The 22,968-nt window shown below is 44.9% G+C and overlaps 1 protein-coding gene and 2 long non-coding RNA genes across 9 annotated transcripts in view; 1 reads left to right on the top strand and 2 right to left on the bottom strand.

Annotated features, from left to right (window-relative positions):
• Pkn (serine/threonine-protein kinase N) overlaps nucleotides 1-18,288 on the top strand; it is a 186,581-nt gene extending 168,293 nt beyond the window's left edge. For all 7 annotated transcript variants that reach the window (XM_075878269.1, XM_037428622.2, XM_075878263.1 and 4 more), the window contains one exon: nucleotides 13,187-18,288. In XM_075878269.1, coding sequence (XP_075734384.1) covers nucleotides 13,187-13,330 — 144 coding nt within the window. In that variant the 3' untranslated portion in view covers nucleotides 13,331-18,288. The remainder of the gene's footprint in view (nucleotides 1-13,186) is intronic.
• LOC119177210 (uncharacterized) overlaps nucleotides 1-22,968 on the bottom strand; it is a 183,129-nt gene that overhangs the window by 106,408 nt on the left and 53,753 nt on the right. Inside the window, exon 2 of the long non-coding RNA XR_005110553.2 lies at nucleotides 12,699-12,812. This is a non-coding gene — a long non-coding RNA (uncharacterized LOC119177210). The remainder of the gene's footprint in view (nucleotides 1-12,698; nucleotides 12,813-22,968) is intronic.
• LOC119177209 (uncharacterized) lies at nucleotides 19,403-20,157 on the bottom strand. The gene is made up of 2 exons (XR_005110552.2): nucleotides 19,765-20,157; nucleotides 19,403-19,680 (listed from the first exon to the last, which is right to left on the bottom strand). It is a non-coding gene; the product is annotated as an uncharacterized LOC119177209 (long non-coding RNA).

Below are 22,968 nucleotides of genomic sequence, written 5' to 3'. Positions count from 1 at the left end.
GACAGACCACCTTGTTCGTATCGAGGCACAGATCAGAGGCGCCTTCGTCCATAAACAATATTTTCTCTCTGTGTTCCTCGATATCGAAAAGGCTTATGATACAACATGGCGTTTTGGAATTCTAAGAGACCTATCCCACCTTGGCGTGCGCGGAAGAATGTTTCACATAATCAAAAGTTACCTGTCAAACCGGACATTCCGTGTTCGAGTTGGCACGGTTCTTTCCCAAACATTTGTCCAGGAAACAGGCGTGCCACAAGGTGGTGTACTTAGCTGCACACTTTTTCTCATAAAAATGAATTCCTTGCGCTTGACCATTCCTCGCAATATGTTTTATTGTACATATGTCGATGACGTCCAGCTTGGCTTTAGGTCTTGCAATCTGGCAATGTGTGAGCGGCAGGTTCAGTTCGGTTTAAACAAGGTCTCGAAATGGGTAGAGGAAAATGGATTCCGACTGAACCCACAAAAAAGCACGTGTCTTGTTCTCCAGAAAGAGAGGCATGCACTCAGAACCTGACATTGGACTGAACGGCCAACGTCTATCTGTTAAGGCAGAGCATAAATTTTTAGGCTTAATCTTGGACAACAAGTTAACCTTCGTACCGCACATCAAGTATTTAAAAACAAAATGTGTAAAAGCCATGAATGTTCTAAAAGTGTTGTCACGTACTAGGTGGGGTAGTGACAGGCAATGTCTCATGAACCTATATAGAAGCCTTATTCGCACCCGCTTAGATTATGGGGCCATTGTTTATCAGTCTGCGACTCAAAGTGCTTTGAAGATGCTGGATCCCGTGCACCATTCGGGCATCCGCCTTTCTACGGGTGCTTTTCGCACCAGCCCCGTAGAAAGCCTTTATGTTGAGTCAAATGAGTGGTCGCTTCATCTGCAAAGAACCTACATGTCCTTTGTATATTTCCTTAAGGTGAAAGCAGACAAGAGGCATCCCTCATACTCTACTATTAATGGCCTGTCGAGCTCCATTCTTTTTCAAAACAGGCCTTTAATGAGGCAGCCCTTCTCAGTTCGCCTGAAGGGTCTAGCTGAGGACACTGGAGTGTCACTCGAATACAGTTTAATGGCTCCTGTAGCATACCCGCCACCGTGGCAATGGCAGACTATAGACTGCGATGTGTCTTTTCTAGAAGTTACAAAACATGCGCCTATTGCCCATATCCGAACATACTTCCTGGAACTTCAACACAAATACACTCGTCCTGAGTTCTTTACAGATGCCTCCAAGTCTAACTCCTCTGTGTCCTATGCTGCTGTCGGCCCATCCTTTTCGGATGCTGGCCCTCTACATCCAGGCACAAGTATCTTCACAGCGGAAGCCTATGCGATACTTGTGGCGGCTAAACACATCAAGCAATTACAAATACAAAAAGCAGTAATTTATACAGACTCCCTCAGTGTAGTAACGGCTCTGCACACTCTTAAAAAACACAAAAACCCAGTCCTTGTCTCACTTTACTCCATTTTATACACACTCTACACACTCAAACAACATGTTGTAGTGTGCTGGGTGCCAGGGCACCGTGAGATTCAAGGCAACGTGAGGGCGGATCAGCTCGCTGCATCCGTCCACAAAAGCACTGCCCCTACGCCCATATCAATCCCGGCCCTTGATCTTAAGCCGTCTCTCAAACGAAACCTCAGAGTATACTGGCAGAGCAAGTGGGATACACACACACAAAACAAACTACACGTTATTAAGCCACACCTTGGTCATTGGCTGCCCGTATCGAAATCGCGTCATACAGAGGTAATACTAACGAGACTCAGGATAGGACACACATACACGACACACACACACCTTTTGTCCGGTGGAAATCCACCATTATGTGACAGATGTGGTGAAGTATTGACAGTCCTTCACATTTTAATTGAGTGCAAACAATTGGACACTGTAAGAAAACAAACACTTTCCATTATCCTACCGACAATATATACCTTTACACCCTGCAATGTTCGTCGGTAGGGAACCGCTTTTTAATCACAAATCATTGTTAGCGTTTTTTAAAGAAATTCATAGTTTTCATATCATATACCCGGGCATCCCGTAGCATGACCTCTCCAGAGAGGTTTTCGCTGCGGTGGTTACACAAGAAAGCACTTGCCTCACGGCCCTTGGACGCAAGGGTATGAACGAGTGAGGCACTTGTGCTAATGCCATACATATCCACCATCGTCTTTTATTATCACCAACTTTTGTCATCTATTCACACCACACACACCTTTCACGACATGGTCATCATTTTATTATTTGTATGTTTTTACCCGCCTTACCGCGAGGAATTTTATGGCCCTTATACAGCCGCTTATCACAATCATCGTCCATGTTTTTAGTAAGATGAACTGGCGCTCTTTGGCCGTGAAATGGCCCTTGCGCCATAAAACATCAAACATCATCATCATCGACTCATTACGTGCTTCCGTTGTGCGCCGCGAGTTCGCAGGTTGGTAGCTTTCGCGATTAGCCGATTAGTTCTAGCAGCACAGCGGCGTGTTCAATGCAATGCAATGATCGCGATAGCAAAAAATTGTAATGTTATAAGAAGTAAGGCTGGCAGCCAACTCTTTTGGATCGGATATCGCAGAACTCCTACAAAAAAAAAAAAAACACTGGTGTGAGCATACGGCCGCACCAGGGAGAAGTGCTCTTTTCGCACAGTCCCTTTGCGTTGAAACCGCGCCCCCCTGCCCGCGTTGTTTCATGCTCGTTCAAGACAAGTGGTGTACTTTCTGTTTGAGCATTCGACGTAGTTTTTACAACACGCGGGAGATGTTATGCACTTTTCAGGCGATGGGGATGGGCCGACTCATTTGATTTCTTCTTCGGCAGTGCTCGCGCGCTTTCACCCGCTCGGGAAAGTTACGATGCGCGGGGGCATATGTATTATCAATTTAATTTGGACTTGTTACAGAACAAGGCGGCGACTGCGAAAACCCTCCGCGAGTGTCCATATAATTGTTATCGCAATAATAATGCAGCTTTTTACTGTAAAATAAGTGTTTACTGTAAATAAGGTTTCAGCGCCTGGCTCGCGTCGTTATTTATACCGGTTTATTAGCTTAACTAAATGTAGCCAGTCTCGCAAAACCTGACAAAGCCAAGCCCAGAAGTTTTTTCAGCTCAGCTTGCCTTTGTTGCATTATGCGAAGTTGAACCTAAATGAGCTAAGTTAGGATGAAACAAGTGCGAATAATTATGGAGCCATAAATAAATTAGCCTTAAGGCTAATTATGTTTAATTTAGCTTACTGATATTAGTCTCTTCTTCAGCTAAGATTCTCTGAGCTCATAGAAATTCAAGTTTAATTTTTTTAATTCTGTTAGAACTTGCTTAATTACACTTGAATATAATTAAAATAGTATGACGATTCCATGATCACCCGTACTTAATCAGCATGTTTATGCTTACCCTGGTGCTGCCTAGTTAGCTTAATTATGCGTAATTAGCTATATTGGACCATATGAGCCTCTGGTATGTTTTGTGTGTGATTGGATATCAGACTAACTAATCAGCCATAACTAGTATTTATCTTAAGTAATGCTAATTAGACATAAATGAACTTACTTGGTATAGTGACATTAAGGAGTAATTAGTATCTTTCAGGGTATGGCACCTTACTTGGGTTTGCCTTACGTGGAGTAATTTTGGTCGCCTAAATTAAATAGCACGATCAACTATGTACGCATACTTTTCTCGACCCATCTTGGCAAATCAAAGCTTTACTACGCTTAACATTAAAAACAGCAACCTGGACTGGACTTATACGTGCTTACTGCTGAAATTACCAGGTGATATTGTCACAAAGGCACAGGGACGCAGGCACAAAAACGGTGCGTTTACTTTCGTGACCAAAAGCCAAAAGCACGAACACCAGAGTAGGCGCCCACAGAACTACTTCGTTATCCTCCTCAGAGGCTGGCCACTATAGTTGCCAGCCTACCTTGCGTCAGTATCGTGCTCAACTAGGCTATATTAGATTTGGCTACACTTACATTCACTCAACTAGGCTCATTTAAGTTGAACTTAGCCTAATGCAGCAAAGGCAAGCTGAGCTGAGAAAACCTAATTTTCTGTGCTTGGCTTCAAAAAGTTTTGCGAGGCTGGCTATGTTTAGATATGCTAATAAACCAGTATAAATAATGACGCGAGCCTGGCGCTGGAACTGGCATCATCGCAGCCGCTGTATAAAAAAAAGAAAAGTAATGGCAGAATTTGATGGAGCAAAGACAGCAACACCCAGTTGTCGTTTTGGCTACGAGCGCGTCAAAGAGGGCGACATGAGAGGCCAACTGGTACGACGTGTCACGCATGCGCACCGCATCAGGCGTCTCGTCGCTAGATAGCACGTCGATGCCTTCGGCCACGCGATCCTGTGGTCTGCACACTTATGCTCAAGCCTGTACATAAGTGATCTTGATATTTAAGCCACTTTGTCAACTGGCTTTACTATGAGACTTTCACATTTGTAAACTTCCCAGATTTCTGTTCAGGCAGTTATTCAACTTGTACAGTTAAAATAGGGGTGTTTGTAACTTTCATGGTATCTGGATATTGGTATAGCATCTTTTATAATATGTCTTCCATACGCCAAACTTGTGGAGTAATGTAACTTTGCCTGGCATGGTGGTCGTATGGCTGTCCTTACTCTTTCTTTTGATACTCTTACGTCTTCCCGATGTGTTCTGTTCATAATAAAGTGCTAGTCGAGGCTAACAAGTTATTGAGTAAAGCTGCGTGCATGTGCCTAGAAAACCGCTCGTAACCATGAGCGCTGGAGCTTGTATGTAGTGTTGTGCGAAGGTGTCACTTCGCATAAGTATTTCAGTAGACTGCGCATGTAACTGTCCTTTTTTTTATTACCCTTGATTCTTGCATGCGCTATGCCATTACTCGATTAGCTGTGTGAACAAGTTTCTTTTTGTTCCTTCGTTATGCCTATTCATTTTACGCGTATTTACGCATTATGGTGTCTCGAACTGGTGAGCACCACACTATTGGAGTGAACGGACACAGTAGACACGGTCGGAACAAACCAAAACAACGCACATTTAACTACTTTTAGAACGACGATATGGTCAACCGAATTATTATACATCAATTGTGATCACGCTGAAACAACCTTACACAATATTACAATACACTCAACAACATAACGTACACAAGGCAGCAAACGCTTAACTCACGACGAGGGCCCCCGGCAGACGGCCCACGGTTCCGTGCACCGGGGACACACCGCGAGAGACAACCGTTTATGCCAAACGTCACACGCAAAAAAGAGACTCTATCAGTTCTCTTGTGCCCCACCACGGCTTGCCACCAGCGCTACCGATCTAACCATGATGATGATAGTGGTGATACAGCTCGCGAACACTCTACCTACCGCTCAATAGTTGTGACCCTGAAATACGTCTTCTGTGCGAGACACGTGCACCAGGTGGCGAAAACATCTTTACAGGGGTCATTGAAACGTCGAGAGCAGAAAAGAAAATTGTTTCTGGTACAGGTTCAGTAACGTATGCGTAAAAAACTTCCGGAGAGACCTCACGCGGGGCATTCACGTGTTCCCCTCGCAGATCTTGTTTGGCACACTCCGAGTGCTCACTCCAATATTTCGGCAGCCACTCTGGGTCTACCAGTGGAATTCGCCATGATTCAAACCATATCCCAAAAACAACAACATGAAAGAATCAGCTACACAAGCTCTAACAAAAGATGACAACACATGTCTCTGAAGAATGTCCGTGCACGACGGCACCGCCGCCGGTCGACACTGCTGCACTGTCCATCTCTACGACTTTAACTCAGTACCCGTCCCGCAACGGCAATGTTGCCGTCAGCGCGAGGAATCGTCACAAGCGCCGACACGTCTTCTGGTGATGACCAGCACTCACGAGGGCGCCGTCTTCTGGCTGTGACCAGCACTCACTTCAAAGCTCTGCCTTCGCACTGAAAAAAGTGGTCCATTGCTGCATCGTCGTCATGTGCGCCGAAGGAGCGAAGGGTGTCCTACGCATCCAAAACAACCCGCGGGTTTTTTCGGATGCGCTAACGCATCGTTTCTGCTCGCAGTCTCGCTGTCAGCGAAGTTAGGGCTAAAGCGACTCTGATGACGCACCCGCACGTAGTAATCTGATCATGCATCCAGTGCGGCCACTCGTAGTAATCTGACCGTGCTGCCGCTTACAGCTTTGTTGCTTGCAACGAAGCACGTCGCCACGAGTGCGTTCCTGCCCGCAGTCTCGCTGTCGGCTGAGTGAGGGCTAAAGACGACTCCGATGCCGCGCCTCGCTCGTAGTAACCTGATCGCGCATACGCCTACTGCTCCTAACTAAAGCGTAATTATATCTTAAGTGACCATCGAGCCGTGAACACGTCACGAGGGAGCACTTTTCGAGAGTCATGTTCTCGCGACGCACACACAGCAGACAACGATCTCCCGGAGCGAGCATTGGACCAATGGTGAGGCGAGCTGAGACAACATGGCGGCCACGGCCAATCAGGGGCCTCGAAACGACCTTCAAACATTTGCTTTTTGTGCGCTTGCTTTTTAAAGGGAGGAGCCATCCGAGGTGGGAAAGTTAAACACGGAGAAATGCTTTTTTCGATGAGCCCAAGAAGCCCGCCATCGCGAAGCACCGGGGTAGAAAATTCGTTAATGCGGTATCGCTGTCCAAAAACATTTCGTTGCCGCGGGGATTTCGTACTCGCAGGGTTTCGTTATTGCGGGTTTGGACTGTATTTACAAAAAAATTGGACCACCTACGAGGCTTCTATACTCACTTGCTTCGGGCTTGGCCTACAATCCACGTGCTGTAAGCTTTACTCACCCCTGGATGCAGACCACACGGCTCTTGTAATTCAACAATGTTCTTGAAAAGTAACGACAACAAAAAAAAACCACTTCCGAGCAGAAAGAAAATAAAAACTCAACGTGTCAGCTAGTTCAAACACGTCACAAAAAACCGATCTCCTTGCTCTCAACAGAGCCCACCGCCAACGGTAACAATGGAAGTCCCCCTAGGCTTACTCTTTCCTGGCTCAAAAAAAAAAAAAAAAAGCTTGTATTGTATCGCAAGAACTGTCATACGATGCTCCAAGAGCCCCACGTTGGGCGCCAGTGTGGGGTCTCGATGTGGAGTGCCAGGCTCTTGGAGTGAACGGGCACAGCAGATGCGGTCGGAACCAACCCAAGCTAAACAACTTACATTTATTTAACTACCTTTAGAACGATGATATTGTCAGCCAAATTATTATATATCAATTGTGATCACGCTAAAACAACCTTGCACAATATTACCATACACTCAACAACATAACATACACAAGGCGGCGAACGGTTGACTCACCACGAGGACCCCTGGCAGACAGCCCGCGATGCCGTGGACCGGGGACATACCGCGAGAGAAAACTTTGTGCCAAACACAACGCGCAAGAAAAAGACTCGCTGAGTTCTCTCGTGACCCACCAAGGCTTGCCTGCCACCAGGGGTCACTGCCAGCGCTAACGATCTAGCCATGGTGATGGTAGTGGTGGTCAACGCCCGCAAACACACCACTTACCATTCAATAGTTGTGACCCCGAAATATGTCTTCTGCGCGAGACATGTGCGCCACGCGGCGCAAACAACTTTACAGGGGGTGTCAGCACCCCCACAGCGTGGACCAACTTTCTCATGTTTCATCACTACAGCTGGGCCACGCTGATGCCACTTTACACATGAATTTTTACATTCTGTTGTTGCCCTGAGCACTAACATAACGCTTAAATGTGGGTAAGCTCCTTCCCACAACGCATTAAGGGGGGAGGTGGCTTTGAAAAAAAACTTTTTTATTTGTTGACCTACAGCAATGAAATTTGGCATGCAAACTCATAAGTGTCTAGAATACGGAAATATGCAGTTTCATCATGATAGCTTCAGTAGTTTTCAAGTTACATAATGCTACACGATCCAATTACATGGTCTGCTCATGGAAAGCCTAGCGCTGCAACAAAACATGCCAGGAAGCTGCGAATAATGTTGATCTTTACTCAAAAGAAAGCTACAGGGTATGACACTCTCGGAATTTTTTAATAAGTTCTCGTTTTTTTTTTTAAAGATCATCATGGCTGCCGACACACATTGTCAGAAACAATGGCACGGACAAATCATCGTCTAGAAAAATAACAGGGCCACAAAACAGAAATTGAAGATTGCTGTACCCACAAGCAGTGTTCAGGGATTCAGGAAAAAAAAAAAAACAGAATCAAAATCGGTCCAGTTATTCTCGTGCTACTCTTTCCACGAGCAATGCACAATGTCCAAAACACACTTGTGAGTTTTCGACAGGCTTTTTTTCAATGAACTTTTTTGTTTCTCGTTGGATATTGATGAAAATTGGCGCAGACACTAAGAATAACCTCACAGTGCTTCCATAAAAATTTTGAAGCGATCCCATGAATACTTTACGAGAAACAAATTATTTCTTCATTGAACCATGTGGAGGGGCTGAGTATAATGTCAAAAAAAAAAAAAAACAGTATTGAGAAAGCTGCGTTTAAAGTTTCAACTTTTCTTTACATCTCTAAGACACCTAAAAATTGTGATCTCAAGTTTGTCTTGTGATATTTGACTTCTTTTCATGATTTACTCCTTTTCGTGAGTTACAAAGAACAAGTATGAATTTCAAACCAAGTTCTTTGTATGAAGGAGTGGTGTGATAGGTATGACAGAAAAGATTGTAATTGAATAAAACCATATACTGAAATTATTAAACATACCTTTTTTGTGCTGAAGTTGTAATTAGCGTAATTAAGTACTTGATTACAAATATTCACTGAACTTTTTTTTATTTGGCGAGAAGTTTATTGCATCAGAAAAATGGATCACACCATGACGGCCTATGCCTTCTTTCTAAATAACAAAGTTATGGGCAGAAGACTGGTGGCACGGGAATTTCTAGCAGTATAATTAATGACACGAAACGGGCATATAAAAATTCGTGCCCCTGATTCACACATGCTCTTTCACCGCTCTAGCCGTGAAACGCATCATCATACAGCCGGTCGCGGAAACTCTAATCTACAGCAATTATTAACCTCGGAACATTCATAGACGTTTGTGGCGATATCAAGCACGGCTCCAAGCACGTCTGAATCGCATCACAAAAGCTTACTGACGGCGCTCCATATGACCGTGGGGTGCACGGCCGCGTGGACAGTGCAGCCGGCGCATAATGCACTTGCCGGCGGCGTTTGATGACGATGCGCGAAATGTGTAACTACGAAGACAAAAAAATCGGCACGCACTGCACTTGGCATCGCATTTTCGAATGACGACGCGCGAAACTGCTAGCCGCTGTTCCGAGCGATCCTTGGCAGTTAAGGGGGGGGGGGGGGGGGGGGTGACGAGCTTGACTGTGTTGTCCGCTGCCGATGCGTAAAATGCCCGTACAATATTCAGAGGAGCTAGCGAGTGATGTGGTACATTCCTTGCGAAGAAGCACGTCACCAAGAGTGCGCTTGCGCGCCGTTCCTGCCCGCAGTCTCGTTGTCAGCGGAGTTAGGCCTAAAGCCGACTCCGATGACGCGCCGCACTCGTAGACCGCCGCGCACCCGCTCGTAGTAATCTGATCGTGCATCCGGTGCGGCCACTCGTAGTAATCAGATCGTGCCGCCGCTTACAGCTTCGTTGCTTGCGAAGAAGCACGTCGCCACGAATGCGCTAGCGCGTCGTTCCTGCCCGCAGTCGGCGGAGTTAGGGCTAAAGACGACTTCAATGACGCGCGGCACTCGTAGACCGCGCTGACGCTCGTAGTAACCTGATCGGGCATCCGCTTACTGCTCGTAACTAAAGGGTAGTTATATCTTAAGTGATTATCAAGCCGTGAACACGTTAGAAGTGGGGATTTTCGAGAGCCATGTCCTCGACGCACAAGCAGCACACGACGATCTCCCGGAGCGAACATCGGGCCAATGGCAAGGCGAGCTGAGGCAACATGGCGGCCACGGCCAATCAAGGGCCTCAAAACGACCTTCAAACATTTGCTTTTTGCTCGCTTGTTGTTAAAGGGAGGAGCCAGCTGAGGCGGGAAAGTTAAACACGGAGAAATGCTCTTTCCGATGAGCCCAAGAAGTCGGCTCCCGGCCCAAGCATAGCGAAGCTATTGTTTTTTGAAAATTGCCGTTTTCTCGCCATTTCCAGAAAAATTTTTGCTACGTAGGTGGGTGAAACGAATTTTCCGAAGCACTTCTGCGCGGTTTTCAGTGTAGATATTTTGGAACCAGATAGAAAAAGGGTTCCAGAAACTGAAAACTTGAGTTTCAAAAATTCGATGTTTTTGCCATTTTTCGCGATCCCAAAGCCGCGTCCCCCCTTAAAGCTAAGTAGACTTCAAGTGCTCTGTGTGGAAATAGTGTGAAAAACTACAGTGCGTAATAGTGAGTACAACACAAATGTTAGTACAACACATTATTTATTAACATTCCAGCACCCGATATGGGAGGGAGCCTTGTTCACAATAATAGCCATAAGAAAGGCGCAGCGTACATAAGTATGCCTATGTACGTGACGTAAGCAGCGAGAGTAGTGTCCCATCACTTCTGTTCAGTGTATGTACAGTCGTCTGTATCTGGATTTCAGGTGCAGGCATAATGCAAGCTTTTTATTAAATGCGGAGCATTTTATAGTCACACCTACTCGCAAATCCGGCATTGGCGGTGGTGCCTACACCCTACTGTGCATGCCTGAGTCTCGCGTCTCGTTCCACATGCTCTCGCCTCGTGCCAACTGTCACTCTCCCCCTACTTTCGCCTTGCCAGGATGACATAGGCAATGTCTGCTAGTGAAAACGACTGCTTGTGCTGCACAACAATTCACTACTTACATGTAGCCACTGAATTGGGCATTCAGAATTCAGTCAAAGTCGTCTTTACTTGGCTTTCGTTTGACTTGACACTTTGCTTGACTCGAGTAGATGCGATGGAAGCAACAGTACCTTCAACCAGTAGTGAGGCACAACCCAATATCAGTGTCCCATCCACTTGTTGAAGGCAACGCTTCTCTATCATTTGATAAATACGAATTTTAATGACAAAATAGCAATTAAGCATTTGCAAACCATGCCCAATTACGCAACAATCATGCGATACCCCCACTGCTCTGTGACGCATTTACTCGATCCCCCCCCCCCCCCCCCCCCCCTTCCTGTGGGTTTTTCTTTGTGTTGAGCTGAGCACACGAGGTTGACCAGTCTATTTGGTGGTCTGTAGATTCCGCTTGTTTAGCAGGGACAGTCGAGACCATGTGTCTTTTCATAGCGTCATATTTGTGTTGTTTAACTCTTTTCTTGAAATCGTCAGTTTCACCGATGTACTGGTTGTCACAATTGTGGCGGCCTATGGCATAAACAAGACCAAGGAAATCTCTGCTCAGCAACTTGTCCTTCACATTGCCTAAAGCATTCCTTAGCTTCCACGTTGGTACATGCACTATTTTTATGTGTGTTGCTTCTACATATCACACGGCATATCTGACTTTTGAACCACAACATTCCTCATGTCTGTAAATTTATGCATGTTTGTCTAGGCCATGATTTAGGCTCGGCTTGAAGGCCGTCTGGTTTGTCTAAGCTTGAACTGCCATCAGTATAACCTTGCCGAGCTACTCATGCATATTATTATTTTTATTATTATTATTATCATCATCATCATCATTATTATTACTATTATTATTATTGGTGATGCAACAGCAAACATACTCAGCTACACACTTATTGCTGGTAGCTCGTGTTTCAACGGTAGAACTTGGGTAACTTCAACTAAATTTCTCATTTCTGTTTTGTGAGATTGTGTAAATGAATCTGCGATTCTTTTTTGTGTGACATTCACAGTTGAGTATGTAAATCAAGGTAACGTGTCAACATCCGTGATTCAGGTGTAGAATCAAGGTAGCTGTTGCGCCTTGACAGGTTGTTTCTTGCCACCACATATTCAAACATCGGCACTTTAAACACCGTCCCCAGCTTTCATTGCAGCTGTCCAAGGACTTCCATTGCACTTCAATCATCAGAGCCCAGAGACACAAAATACAAGCATGCATGTGCTCGTCGGAAAAATAAAGAAAAATTCGCAGTGCGGCTCTGTTCTTGCAACATTGTCATTACTCGTTGTCAAGGCAAGATACACGGAATACGGGAGTTGTAGTTTTTTTTTTTTTTTTTTTCAGGAAAGTATATTTTAGAGGTGCGCAAATTAGGTGGGGACGCAAATCAACTGTATATACAGCAATCCAGGTCGAATCAAATCTAATCCAATCCACGTCCTAAATAGTTGATTCAGTAAATACAGCAATTCAGGTCAATCAAATTCAATCCACATCCTAAGCAGCGTGGCTATAGCCGTTATAGGAAAGTAGATTATACTCCAGTGGCAGAACCGACCAGGCTCCCATGTCTTCATTTTGCACGGATGCCGTGAGATAGCACCACTTCTACGTTTCCTAGCAGCTTCGACTGCGATGTCAGACTATCGCAGGCTCCTTCAAACTTTCATCTGTGGTTACTTTCAACTGGTGTGTTTGCTTTGTGGTTCTTCCGAATATCAAACAGCTGACTTGCTCACTGCCAGGCTCAGGTATTTTATTTTGGCCAGATATACATACTCGGAACATTCTGAGTGCGTCTGGTAAATATGTTTACTTACCATATATGGAGCTCCTGATTTTTTTTTTACAACTCGAGGGTTTGTTTTCAGTGCACAGAGCTTTCCAAGCAGACGGGGCAGTCATGGAATTTGCTTTTAATCATCATGGAAAACCTGTAAAAGTCAGGGAAGTTGTAAACATCAAATTGGTGGACACCCTGCTTACTTTTTATAAATTATTTTAGTAGTATTCAGTTTCGTGTCGTCACTTTGCACACACTTCTACTAAGCTACAGAATTCTGTAGGTCGAAGGAAGGAGGTGAAAGAAACTTCAGAGCAGTTGCTTGGTTGCCAGCAGCTAGCTGACCATTTGTTTTCTTTAAGAAGTGTGCATGCGCATGAATTTTGTAGGTCCTAGGAAAAGAGGGGATGATACAGATGTGGTGATGAAATTTTCAGGGCAGTTGTTTGGTTAGAACAAGTTTTAAAGCAATGATCAGTAGACTTGGAACAATGTTGCTCATGTGTTGCGGCCTATTTTGTGCAGAAAAGCCCAGAGGACGTCAGTAACTTTGATGAAGAGTTCACGTGTGAGCAGGCAGTCCTGACGGCACCCAAGGATCCCCGCCCTCTCACTCAAGAGGAGCAAGCACATTTCAAGGATTTTACTTACACCAGTGGCTGGTGCTAAAGAGCTCTTCACGCCTCTACCTGAAAGTCTTTCCCTTGTCTTGCCGTACCTTCCTGTCATCAGGCAAACTCTAGAAGCATGTGGTGCTTCTGTACACCAGCAAATAGCACTGAGCATTTTTGGGAGAAAAAGAAAAGTGTGCCTAATGTGAAGAACTGCAGAGATAGCTTTGGGGAGACTGCTAAAAACTGACAACTGTAGCGTTTGGGGACTGGTCGGTTGTGTGTGGCATTATTGCTTTGCATTTTGTGAGCGCGTGCTGCCTGCCAGTGTGCTTTAACGCCAAACTTCAATGCTGTGCTTGTGCACTAGACAGGTAAAGCGTACAATATTCTCCCCGAGCGTCCTGCAGGCAAAATGTGTGGCATTTCGCTTTTTTTTTTTTCTGCGAAGTAGGGCAGCTTACTGACAAACGTGTTGTGGATATCTGCAGGAAAATAAAGCTAGTGACTTCCTTCACTGCTTCCTGATGGTTTGAAGAGCCTGTGTAAAGGCGTGACTTGCTAAGCAGTAGTGCGAATGAGTGCTCTTGTGACCCTTTCCTTCATAGAAACTACAACTTGTAGAAAGGTGTTCCTGGTCATGTTGCTTAAGAGTTTTGGCTTGCACAATTGCACTTATTGGTGTGTTGCAAGTCTTGTGACAGTACTTGGCCCTACTTTGATATTTGTCGCACCTTCATGATCTCGTGTGTCATGCCTGATGTGGCTGTGTCCTTCATTTTGTGTGTAATAACTGTAGCTATTGCATTACTGTTCTTGTTTTTAATGTTTGTCACTGCTGCCTGTTGCACTTCAGGTCACACACATACATACGCACAAACTGAATGTATATCCATAGAAGTGCCATAAGCACTTCCTTGCTGCTTACACAGGAATTTCACACAGCCCTCTAGAGCTGTTGAATGCAAGGTTCTAATGGTGTAGTAGTCACATTGCAAGATTTGTGCTTGAAATTAAACTATTTGAAATTTCTCTGTGTTAGCTGGCTATGCATACCGCTGTCTGAATATGCAGTTTCAACTTTTCATCTTCAAGCATTTTTTGCTAGAGCTGCTTGTATAACCAGCTAACCTTCTATACATTTAGTCTCTGCTATACCAGGCTTCACAGCCTGTTGCATTAATATGGTAGTGGGGTTTTTCATGTAGAATTCACTGCATGTGAAGTCGTTTCACTCATTGAAATTCTTGAATTTATTGAGAAGTGTGAACTTTGCTAATGCAGTGGCAACACTGGTAGAATCTCACAAGTTAATCACTTCTTGTGCGCTATCAAATTTATATAGTATACTTCCATACAGGAGTGTATGGGTGTTGGAAGATGTGCAGCAATGCAATTTTTGTGCCTTTTCTTTTCTTTGCACATTGAGTACAAACTGGTAGCCTGTTCAGATAGGACAAGTGAACCCCCCCTGTTTGCTCATTGCATTGAAACAAATTGAAGGGGCCAGGCTTGCAAGCATAGCCAACACCTTTGATGTGTGCCTTTTTTAAAGTGCTTTGGAAACAAACGTGCTCAAGCAGTTAGGGGAGGAGAGCTGGGAGGATGATGTTCAGGGGTATTTTGTGCAAATAGAGCATTTAAGAAGCCTGTTACTTGAGCCTATGTAACAGGCCTTAACTTATGCTACTGTACTGCCAGTAGCCTCGTTCACAGTGGAGGCTTGCTGCTCTTTGCTGGCTGTTTTGTTTGGTCCTTTAAGAAGGGCACATGAGCCAAATTTTGCCAAAGTTTTTAAAATATTTATGTGTGCTGTAGGAAGATCCAACTAAAAACCTCTTCTCAATCCACTTTGTGGAGTAAACCTAACTTTTTTAAGAATGTATCAACAACACTGTTTACCTACTTGATTTTTCAATGCAGGAAATGTAAGTTAGGCGATAACCTGGGATGGGAAAAACTGGGCTAGTTCGCATATTGTGTTGCAGTGTTGTGTAATTATCACAGTTCTTGTGTCATGAGGCGGCACAAGAACTGTGCTATGCGTCATGAGGTGACACTTACTGCCAAATTTGAGGTTACTTTTACTGGGCTTTAAATCCAATTACATTTTTAATGTGGTGGCATGTGAACAAACTGCACTTTTCAGCTAGTATGGGGCCAGTGAAAAAGGGATAGGGGAGTGGTAATTTCAGGTTCTTCATAGTTCTTATTGTCATCAACAGCAGCTGTTTTATACTTTATGAAGTGCAATTAAGATTGCTGTTGTGAATTTTGAAGTATATTACTAAATAACTGTACTGTTGCTTTGCTGTCGGCAGCATTCTATCAAAGTGCTGTTGGTTGTAACGTTCATTTGAGACTGCAGTTATATATTTGCCATCAGTTTAGAATTAAATGCTACTAAATATGATATTTGGTATGCTCTACAGCACCTTGGAAAGATTTAGGCTTGCAGAGTTTTAGATTATGTTCTTGTATAACTAAATGCTGCACATTTAATTGGTGGCTGAAGTTGGTTGCAACACCCTGTACATAGTTCTAAGTTTGACGGCTCTAGAAACATGGGTTGTTGAGGATTCTTTGTTGAGAGCATCCCTGCTTCCTGCTCAAACTTAGGCACTGCTTCAAGTCATTTCTGTAAAACGTGCACCTTAAATACTCATGATGGGCAGCACTGCAGCTAGCTGTTATAGTTTATGCACTGTCTTGGTACAGATGGCACTGTGTGCTGCCTTTCTTCCTTTGTAGCAGTGTTTTTGTCTCAGGATCAGCATCTGTTGTTGTTCATTTTTGGTCAAGGGAATGAACATTGCCTTTCTTCTTCACTGTTACTCCAGTATTTATGACCAATGCATAGTTGCTGTTGCACAAGCCTTACAAAAGCTGCTTCTGCCTTCCTGTTCTTCATATTGTGTACTGTCTCTGTTCTGTCTTGCACATTCACGAGTGTCTTCCTTTATTGCAATAATATTGTCAGGAAATATTCAGTTTGCTTTGTGTAAGCTACCTTGTTTGCACGATTACTACATTTGCCATTTTGTTCACATATGCTACCAGAAGCACCCAGGCAGAAATGAGCCTTTTTTTGTAGGCACAAACCACTAAAGGAACAGCATAATGTTGCAAGAAAGATGACTTTTTGGTGTCTTAAAAAATTTAGAGGAGGGCTCGCCTTAATTGTAGGCAAAAGCACACCACCTCTGGTGGCTTATACGATCATTGAAAGAGTTGTGATCATGCCTCACAGTCTGCATGTGTGACCTGCCTGCAGAAACAACTATTCAGGGCACACATTCCTAACTTCAGTGCTTCATGGTCTTGTAGGAATCAATCTAAAATGGGTGATTATTTACCGTGCTTGGCTACTGCACAAGCTTCAATACCTGTTCAGTATTTGCAGGGGTTCCCTTTAATGCAGCATCACTGTAGTGTATATCTGCCTAGACTGTAGTAGCTACAGTCATAATAGGTACTATCAGCGTCAAATGAAACTCGAACAGCGGCAAGCCTTGTCGACAGTGTAGTGCGCACCGTCCAGTTATCAACGTTGACAGGCGCGTGCATACTGTTCGGCAGCTCTGCGCATATACGCGTGCCTGTCCGTGGTGATAGCTGGACGGCACGCACTATACCATCGCAAAGGCTTGCCGCTGTTCAGGTGTCATTTGACGCTGATAGTACCTGCAGTAACTAAGGCAGACTTTTTGCAAGCGAGTAAAAATGAAAAGCAAAAGCAAAGTCTACTATATCTACTGCCACGTTATAGTTGTGCAGATATGGTGTTTTAGTATTGCAGTTTCCTTGTTTAAACCAGAGTTTGTTATCATTTGGATTGTGAATGTCATGCCAGTTCTTTGAGCATGAGAGAACTTAAAAAAGAAAGGCTTATCCATTCAATGACCAGACTGCTGCCACAGCATTAATCAGTTTTTTTCCTTTTGTTTGTGTTTGGATTTAGTTTGCTCATTTGACTATGATTTTCTCAATGTAAAGTCAACCTTTTTGTGTCTAGTAATGACTATTTCTAGTTCATTTTGGTGTGTTTGACCTTAACATAGTACACTTTTGATGTTCATACAGTGCCCAAATTTCAGACAGCTGTCTGTTCAAAGAGGGTGCAGCAGCAAAGGCCTTCAGTGTATTTTATGTTGCCCATGTTACTGTGAGGGGAAAAGATTGTCAAATTTTTGTAAGCACATCATATTTATGAATATGCAAAATGCATATTAGTACACATTTTACAAGACAGAGGCTGAGCATTAGTTTTGCTTTTGTTGCTGCTGTACACAGCTCTTACTTCAGCGGGAAAATGAACGAAAATGTGTATTTCATTTTGCATATATTGTTGATACTCTTTTGTATTCATTTTGCAATACAGTTGAAGAAAGCTTTCACAGATTTCACATGTTTGTCGCCAAAGAATATAACATAAATAAGAAGTGCACCAAGCTGCTGTACCCTCACGAGAGGTTCACTCCTTGTTTGTGCACATGTGCAGGACTTTTTTTGCTGTTTAACATTCAATTTCTGTTAATTGCTAAGAGGCCTAGCATGTGGCAGAGAGCCGAATGGCTACCCACATTGTTCAATCAAGTCAGATTTCTGGTGTTTTGGAGATGCATAGAACATGTGAATTTTGCTCTCAGTTTTGTATGTGGAGCTTCCTCCCACTTTTTTTTTGTATTTTGCAAAGGAGATATTGCACACCTTGAGAGAAGGATTTTCTGGGTGCCAACTGTTTTTACATAATATCAACAGCATTCAGGTTGGCTAGTTTTTACTGCGCTTTTAGAAAGCTTGTTGCCCTTATTGATTGTGTGGAGCCTTGCAATTTTTTATATGAGCCAAGGTTGGTTGTACAGATGGTTCAAGAACACTGCAATGTGTGTTAGTCAAGACAAAGTTGCTCTTGACTGTGTTGATTACTGGTCTTCCGTTTTATTACAGAATGGGTAGGTGTACTTGTATATATATGTTTGAGTGTACTGTTACTAAATAAATTAATTGGAATGATGTTGTGGACTGGTGTGTTCTTTAGAATTTTACATAGCAATTCCTAGTTGAAATTTTTTTCCATAGCCCTGTGGAGAAACCAACATCAGTGTGTGTCTGAGATATTGCAGGCAAGTCGAGCCATTAGGCTTCCCTGCCCAAACCTTGTAAAGAGAATAATGACACAAAAATTTTGCATTGTTTTTACATTAGCCCAATTATGGCTAGACACCTTGTTCACTTGAACGTGTGACAGTGAATTTGGAGATTTGATATCTGAGAGTATGAAGCCCAGCGGGGTTTGTGAGCATTGCACTGACAACTGGGCTTCTATTATTAGACTATCATAGATAATGTTGGCGAAAATGCTGCTTTTGAGTAAGCACTGACTGGCCAATTAAGTATAGAAAGCAAGTAACCACTTCCCTTACCTTATTAGAAATGCAAGATTCTAAGTCATGCAAAGCTACCCTGTCCCTGAAATGGATCATCGCAGGAGAGACTACACTAATGAGCACGGAAGTCATCATGAGAAATAAGATGGGAACAAAAATGGCTGCTCTGCTGTCTGCTTAGCTGTTCTGGAGAGGGTGAAAAACCTGGGAAGAAGAGTGCCAAGCCAACATTTTCCAAAGCCGCTCTTTGTGCTCGGGATAGAATTCCCATCCTACTCTTTTACTGTGCTCATGGAGGGGGGATGAAGGAGGGAGCGCTGGTAGTGCCCTCAAACCTGCCTCTCGTGCTCGTGGAATTCAGAGGAATTCCTTTGACCGAAGGGGGTACCTGCAACATATTGATGAATAATCATCGAATGGCACCAGGTTTACGGCCTCTTGAATAGTCTGCGCAATGTTTTTAGGATCCGTCTACAGGGGTTTGACGCCACATCAAGCGCTTTCTCTCATTTCGTACCAGTGATCGCGATGAAAGCTACACGACGTTCGTAGTGTGTTAACAACGTCCCGCCACCCTTCGACAGCTTTCCGCACGTAGCATGGCTTTTTATCGCCTCCAGGATTGTAGGAATCTCGTTAGAGCACTGCATGGGCTCGGACCTACCCGAAAACATGGGCCTGGCCCCGCGTGATTAAGTCAATGTGTGTATTACATCAAGAATTAGTAATTAAGTCAAAAATAGTTTTTTGTGAAGGCGTTCTTTGTTTATCGATCAGGTGCACGGAGAAAACATCACATCTAATATTTGGGGTATACAAGGAGGCAAGAAGCTATATGTCTGCTCGTCAGCGCGTATCCTTGAGCGCTGCAGCGAACCGGTTTAGCAAGAGGGTTCTCTCGGCGGCGCAATTCCGGCGTAAAATCCAGCTGTGTACAGTCATTGTTCTCCCGTGTCAACGCCCCTAAAGGAGGGGTTTGATTATCTCCCGTCGTTGACACGCCAGGTTCGTTGATTGCCTGCAAAAAAAAAAAAAAAAACAGCATTTTCACGGAGAGGTGATGGTGAGGTGGGCGAAGCTCCGGAGGTTTTTTTGGTGATACCGTGAATCCTTCGAGGAGCGGCATATGGGTCCACCCGGTGCCACGCGCGTTTCGCTGCCGTTTACCGCATTCCAGGGTCCGCTTCTCGTTGAGCCTATTTCGCAGTGGCTTCCTTGGCGCGCACCGTCTCAGGATCCGCCCGGCGCCACGCTCGCTTGGTGGCAGCCTCTCGAGCCACCAAGCGCGATCTGACGTCAACGGCTACGATCCAGGAGAACGATGAGAGGATGAGAGATAGCGGCGCGCCCATATGTGTGGCACCCCGGCACAGCCCGCACAGCAGCTAATCGGAGAGTAGCGGCCCCTCCATCTCCACCTAGTGTCTATTCACCTAACCGCCATTTGCACACATATCTATGGGACAGCGCCATAAACAAGAAATAGCGATGACGACACAGATAAAGCCCCTGAATAAAGAAAAAAGTAATAACATCTATTGCTAATTGGCATCTATTGCAACCAGTCAAACTTTCGATTCTGTTGCAATATCGTTAGACGTTCGTCCTTCCAAGTGCCGCACATTCGTTTTCTAGCGTTCGTCCGCGACGATTCCTTGAAATAGTTTTTGAAAGCGCCTGCTTTTTATCACAAGCTTTTCATGTGGCACTTCTCGGCATGCGTGCAAGGCGCGTTTATGGCGACGCCGGCGTCCACCGCATCTCGCATTTCTCAAGAGCGGAAAACGCGGCGTGCGTTTTCAACGTGAGGTGCTGGCGTGTAATGGTCGCGTTTTTTTTTTTTTTTTTTTTTTTCTAATAGCGAGTTTTAGAATAGCGCACCGCATGCCTTTGCGGTATACAGTCGCTGCCACTGTGCATGCGTCGTAACGCGAGCCGCCGTTCGCGGCCCGCCCGCAGGAAATCCGAAATAGCGTGTGCGGCCCGCAAACGCTGGTTTCGAGGCTAGTGTCGCTGCGATCGTGCGTTGCGGTTTGCAGGAGGGCAAACGCTATTCTATGACTCATATGGCGCCCGCTATACCCGCAACGCCTGTAAACATTATTCTAGAACTTCCTAATAAATTTAGATTTTCTGCGCAGCGCCAGGTGCTTCGAGGCAGGGTTTCCATTTTCGCGTCATCCTGTCGATAGATATCCGCAGCAGTCGGCAGTCCGATAAAGACCGCCGTCGCGCGCGGTATTTTTCGGTGGTAATGTAGGAATTGAATGATAAATGTTCTAACGCATCGCATGATTAAAGTGGTGGAGCCACCAAATTTCGAGGCTATCCCAAGGCTGTTGTGGATTTCCTCTGTGTGCATGAAGGAGTCTCCACATGAAGGGTCGGACATTTTAGTGTCTTTTCAAAACGCCCGTCTTAAATCGTAAGACCACGTGCGCTCTAACTTCGGAGGCGAACGTATGCGCAGCTTTGAAACCAGCTAGGGGACCCGTGCGTGGTAAATGAAACAGTGTGGGTGCCCTGGATCCACTACGGCGTCTCTCATCATATCGTGGTTTTGATACGTAAAACCCCACATATTATTATATTTTTGGTGGAACTTTACATAGACCGGGCTAACGTTACTAGACTAGGTAATCTAATCTAGTAACGTTGGCCCGGGCCTCTGTTTATGTCCAAACTAGTGGTGATGTTGCGAGGCGCTGAAAACTCAGATGAGCACTCATGCTTACCTTAAAATTATCATTCCTTAGTCATAATCAGTGCGAAGCGTCCGTGACAACACAAGTGCCTTGAGTTTCCAAACTAGGTGTCAAGGGCAGTAAATGCGCAATTCCTCAAATTGCACCGTGAGGCCCTGGGGTGCCGCCTCGTCCATCACCGTAAATTGGTTCCCCGCCCACGTGGAGAACCTGCCAAATGATGTCAACCGCAACGAAGAAGCAGACACAGCCGTCCATGAACTCATCAGTTGCCCGGATGGCAGCGTACGGAAGACAACGACGAACACGCGCCCGAACCCCTGACCGACTATGGTGACATTCTCAGAAGATTCAGGGAGGGCAGAAGAGTCTACCCAGCGCCGCATAGAGATCTCTTTCGTGCAGAATCGGTTTTACCCAGACACTTACAGGTGAAGTGCGCGTTAACCCCGGTGTTGACACGCCACATCTGCCCGGAGCAAGCCCTATGTGCAGTGTTTGTGAACAAGAACTCGCGACACTCGAACATATGGGGCAGTGCAACTGAGCAGTAACGCGTCCAGCGGAACATGCCAGTGAAAAACACGTCAATGGTAGAGGCGCAACGAACGAAGACGAAGATACCGACCTCGTTTCCGAGCAGACCCTACCCGGACATATGGAGCAATGGATTCACTCTGTGGACTACCAATCCCAAAAATGGGCGATCCAGGGGCTTGAGGAGGCACTTGCCAGGCAGGAGAGAACGAGAACCAACGGCCCGTCAAACTGGGCTGAAGAGACCCAAGTATATCTGATCCTAGACCAGACGTAACCCTCGAGATCTAGGCCCAGTGCTCTTGGGAATCTTAGGAACTAAAGCACTAGAAGGCTAGCCCGAGCCCTGCGCGGCCGGAAACTACCTGCACGCTGGAGCCTGCAAATAAAGTTTCTCTCTTTCTCTCTCTCTCTCTCTAGTCATTGCATCCCGGGGCACGCCGGTGTGGTGTCTAAGATTCTAAAACATATAGTGAATGAGTTCCGTGTAGAAAGTTCGCGTGTTATTACGTGTAAAAAATGAAGGTCGAGCACCAACTAGCAGTACCATATATCCAAGAAAAAATGTCTGTGTAGGTGAAGTCTCTGGTCTATCAAAGCTAACTATAAAAGCCTCATGCCCGTCATGCACTTTCAAGATTTCGCTTTGTTTATATCACCTTTGTCGACGTGCGGCGGCTGCATTTACGATGGAGGTGGAAATGTTGTAGGCCCTTGTGCTCAGATTTGGGTGCACGTTAAAAAAACCGCAGGCGGTCAAATTTCCGGAGCCCTCCCCTATGGCGTCTCTCATAATCATATGGTGGTTCTGGGACGTTAAACTCCACATAATAATCAATCAACCTTTGTTGACAGGCATGAGCGCTCATCCTTCCTTTTTTTTTATTCTACACATTTTTTTTCTTTTAAAATTCAGTTAATAGCGCCCTGTATTTGTGCCGGTGCAAATTAACGTATGGTTTCCTATCTGAAACTACCAGTGCCTGTTTATTCTTATGCTCTGAACGATTGCTGCGCCAGAGCTTCCTCTATAGTTAATTAAAAAAAAAAAATTCTGAGTTCGA

This window comes from Rhipicephalus microplus, chromosome X, assembly GCF_043290135.1.
Source record: "Rhipicephalus microplus isolate Deutch F79 chromosome X, USDA_Rmic, whole genome shotgun sequence".
Taxonomy (NCBI): Eukaryota; Metazoa; Arthropoda; class Arachnida; order Ixodida; family Ixodidae; genus Rhipicephalus; species Rhipicephalus microplus.
Note: the sequence above shows the minus strand (reverse complement) of the source record. Positions and strands in the feature narration are given on the sequence as shown.